This window comes from Limulus polyphemus, unplaced genomic scaffold, assembly GCF_000517525.1.
Source record: "Limulus polyphemus unplaced genomic scaffold, Limulus_polyphemus-2.1.2 Scaffold7514, whole genome shotgun sequence".
Classification (NCBI taxonomy): domain Eukaryota; kingdom Metazoa; phylum Arthropoda; class Merostomata; order Xiphosura; family Limulidae; genus Limulus; species Limulus polyphemus.
In genome coordinates this window covers 3,191-6,786 of record NW_013673124.1, presented here as the reverse complement: position 1 = coordinate 6,786, position 3,596 = coordinate 3,191, and the positions used below count along the sequence as shown (strand labels likewise).

The 3,596-nt window shown below is 32.9% G+C and overlaps 1 protein-coding gene across 1 annotated transcript in view; it reads left to right on the top strand.

The window, feature by feature from the left end:
• Window positions 1-3,360, top strand: part of LOC106474675 (neuronal membrane glycoprotein M6-a-like) — a gene marked incomplete at its 3' end in the record, with an annotated part of 9,168 nt that extends 5,808 nt beyond the window's left edge. Inside the window, exons 5-6 of the mRNA XM_013935366.2 lie at window positions 2,257-2,410; window positions 3,202-3,360. Coding sequence (XP_013790820.2) covers window positions 2,257-2,410; window positions 3,202-3,360 — 313 coding nt within the window. The remainder of the gene's footprint in view (window positions 1-2,256; window positions 2,411-3,201) is intronic.
• Window positions 3,361-3,596: the final 236 nt, after the last annotated feature.

Genomic DNA, 3,596 nt, shown 5'->3' with positions numbered 1-3,596 from the left:
ACCTCCGACCAGTGTAGACAGCTAACGGGCTTTTAGTGCTGCTGGCAACATTATCACACACACAAAATGTCAAGGCTTTTATCCAAATATGCTGAAATGCTACTGTTCCTCAAGTATAATTTAAACATATTCCAAAAATAAAGGCATTCTTCAAACTGGTGTGCACATTTTTGTTAGTTAATTTTGAAAGTAAAACAGGAATGTTCTATTAGTGATTATTCAGTTAAATGTAATAAACATCAATTTTGTTTTGGGGGGTGGGGCGAGGGGAGAATCCGATCCCAGCCAAAGCTTAGTGGCCAAGTATCTGGACCCAGTATTTGGCCAAATTTTACTACCTGTGCATACCTACTTTATAGTATAGGTTGGGTGAGTTTAGTAATGTAGTGGTCACTTTATAGCATAGGTTAGGTGAGGTCACTAATGTAGTGGTCACTTTATAGTATAGGTTAGGTGAGGTCACTAATGTAGTGGTAACCTTATAGTATAGGTTAGGTGAGTACACTAATGTAGTGGTCACTTTATAGTATAGGTTAGGTGAGGTCACTAATGTAGTGGTAACCTTATAGTATAGGTTAGGTGAGGTCACTAATGTAGTGGTAACCTTATAGTATAGGTTAGGTGAGCTTACTAATGTAGTGGTCACTTTATAGTATAGGTTAGGTGAGTACACTAATGTAGTGGTAACCTTATAGTATAGGTTAGATGAGTACACTAATGTAGTTGTCACTTTATAGTATAGGTTAGGTGAGTTTACTAATGTAGTGGTCACTTTATAGTATAGGTTAGGTGAGTTTACTAATGTAGTGGTAACCTTATAGTATAGGTTAGGTGAGTTTACTAATGTAGTGGTAACCCTATAGTATAGGTTAGGTGAGGTCACTAATGCAGTGGTCACTTTATAGTGTAGGTTGGGTGAGCTTACAAATGTAATTGTCACTTTACAGTGTAGGTTAGGTGAGTTTACTAATATAGTGGTAACCTTATAGTATAGGTTAGGTGAGTTCACTAATGTAGTGGTCACTTTATTGTGTAGGTTAGGTAAGTTTACTAATGTAGTGGTAACCTTATAGTATAGGTTAGGTGAGTTCACTAATGTAGTGGTCACTTTATAGTATAGGCTGGATGACATCCAGCTTTGGGATATCATACTCAATTGTAGGTCACTTCATAGCAAAAGTTTAGTGATATCACTCAGGTTTAGCTTACTTCCTAACAAAATGTTGGATATACTGTTCAGATAAAGGTCACTCCAGAGTCAAAGATAGATTATATTACTCAGATATATGTCACTTCAAGCCAAAGTTGGATGATATCATGCACACATAGGTGCTGCTTTATAGTCCAATAGGGTGATATCACCGATACAATTGCACCAAGATGAATATTATTAAGGTTTAATATTAAGTGTATATAAATAGTGCTTGAATTTGTTGAAAAGAGGAAGTGGGAGGGTTTGTGAAAATTGTTTAAGCTAAATACTATATTTTTCAGTTTTTATGTGTATACTTTATTTATTATTATAAAAGTAACTAAAATGTAAAAATAGGAAACTTATTAGGTTAGATAAAGTTAAATTACATAAGATAATGAAAAATAAGAATTCTTCATGATATATACTTGTGAGCAGCTCATGAGTTACATAATTTGATAAAGTAAGGTGAGCTGCTCATTCACTGAATGATATACAACTTGTGTGGAGGGATTATTAGTTAGACATGGCTCAATGGGCAATAAAACAATAAAATTAAGTAAAAACAGATGTATACTGTCCGGAGTTATAGTATGGAAACTGATAGTTACAAACTCGGTCACAGAGACTGAGCCTGTAGCGAGAGGGTTCATTCGCTCCATCTGTGTACTACTTTGTTGTATTCCTGCCTCACATAACATTTTAAGAAATATAATATAGTTTCTCTCACCAGTCTCTTGCTGCCATACGTATTTATTGTATCATCTATTGAACCTTTCTTTTCTTACAATCTACTAAAAGGTAGAGAGGTGGTTTCAGGTCCTCCTAAAAAGCAGTGGGAAGGAATTAAGTCCCACTTTGAGCACTGTTTGTTAATAGAGCTAGACTATTCATAATCACTGTTTTAAGTTTTTCAATATATACTAAATGAATAGGTCCATTACAGTGAAGAAGTAAAACAGCAGTTGAAACTGAAGGTTGTAACTAGCCCTTAACAATATCTTGTAATTTCTGTCTTCTTTCCTTACAGAGTTTCATTTACAAATCTTAAAAACTATTTGCAGTTTCTAGTGATCACATATATACTGGATGTGGCATGGATGTTGGTGTTGGCATGTTTGGTGATCATATCTTTCATCTTCATGGTGTCCTGGGGACTGTGTAACCAGATAAAGGTGGCAAATGGTCAGAGTCAGTGTATAGATCTCTCTAACTTCGGTAAGGATATGCTTACTTATTTCTTAAATTTTACAGGCACTGACTGTTCCCCCTGTCACCACTTGGCAAAATTTCTTTTATATCAACTATTCTATTCTGTAAAGCAAGTGCAAGTTAAAACTTAATATTTGTGTAGTTAAAATTTATTTCACACTGATACACCTCTTGGTTTTTATTCCTGTTTTGTAAAGTCCTATCTAAAATCTTTTTGATTATGTAATCTCTCCTTCACTCAGTGGCTTTCTGATGTGTGTTCTGACTGGTCTACATCTATCATTTTAATTGTATCTCTGACAGTTCTACTGTGTAGTTCCTTTTCTAATTTGAGTTTGAAGCCAACTAGTGGTAGATCCTATATACTTAGCATATATACAAGTAAACTCATACATTAGACATTTTTGTTCAAAAATCTTATCTTTAAATCTAAAAAATATTGCAATCTACATGTATGTTTGAAAACAGCTTATAGGCCAATTTGAAAGAGTATATATAACTTTAAAAAAAACGTTATATTCTCCACTTCTTTATGAAAATATTCACAAGTGCTTGTAATTTTATAAAAGCAACAAATTAATATTTTCACAAGATTATCTCTTTACTTATTTGGAATAAAGCTAAAAAATTAAAATAGTAAAAGACTTTTATGAAAAACTTCACAGTACAATTTCCCTTGCTATGTGCTAAAACTTGTTTTCAAAATTATTAATTAAGCCTTACTCATATTGCTTTTATTGTGCTTTTAACTGAATACGTAAGCTTCAGGGATAAGAATTGTTTCTTGTTTATTACAGATTTCATGTTTCCATCTGGAACAAAATATGAAAATTTACGCATTTGTTCAGAGGGAAAAGTTAAGGAGTTCTGTAAAGATTATGTAAGTGGGAAAAGTTACAAACATAGATTTAATAGACAGAGCTGTAGTTTCAGCCTGTATGACATTGAAGAAGATAGTAATACAATGTTGCAAGATTTGGATACGCAGACATATTTTAATAAGTTTAGCATTCTATTTGGTGATAATCTCTATTGATACTTAGCTGTTAAACTAAGTTTAGCATTCTATTTGGTGATAATCTATTGATATTTAGCTTCTAAACTAAGTTTAGCATTCTATTTGGTGATAAACTAAATAGATTATCACCAAATAGAATGCTAAACTTAGTTTAGAAGCTAAATATCAATAGAT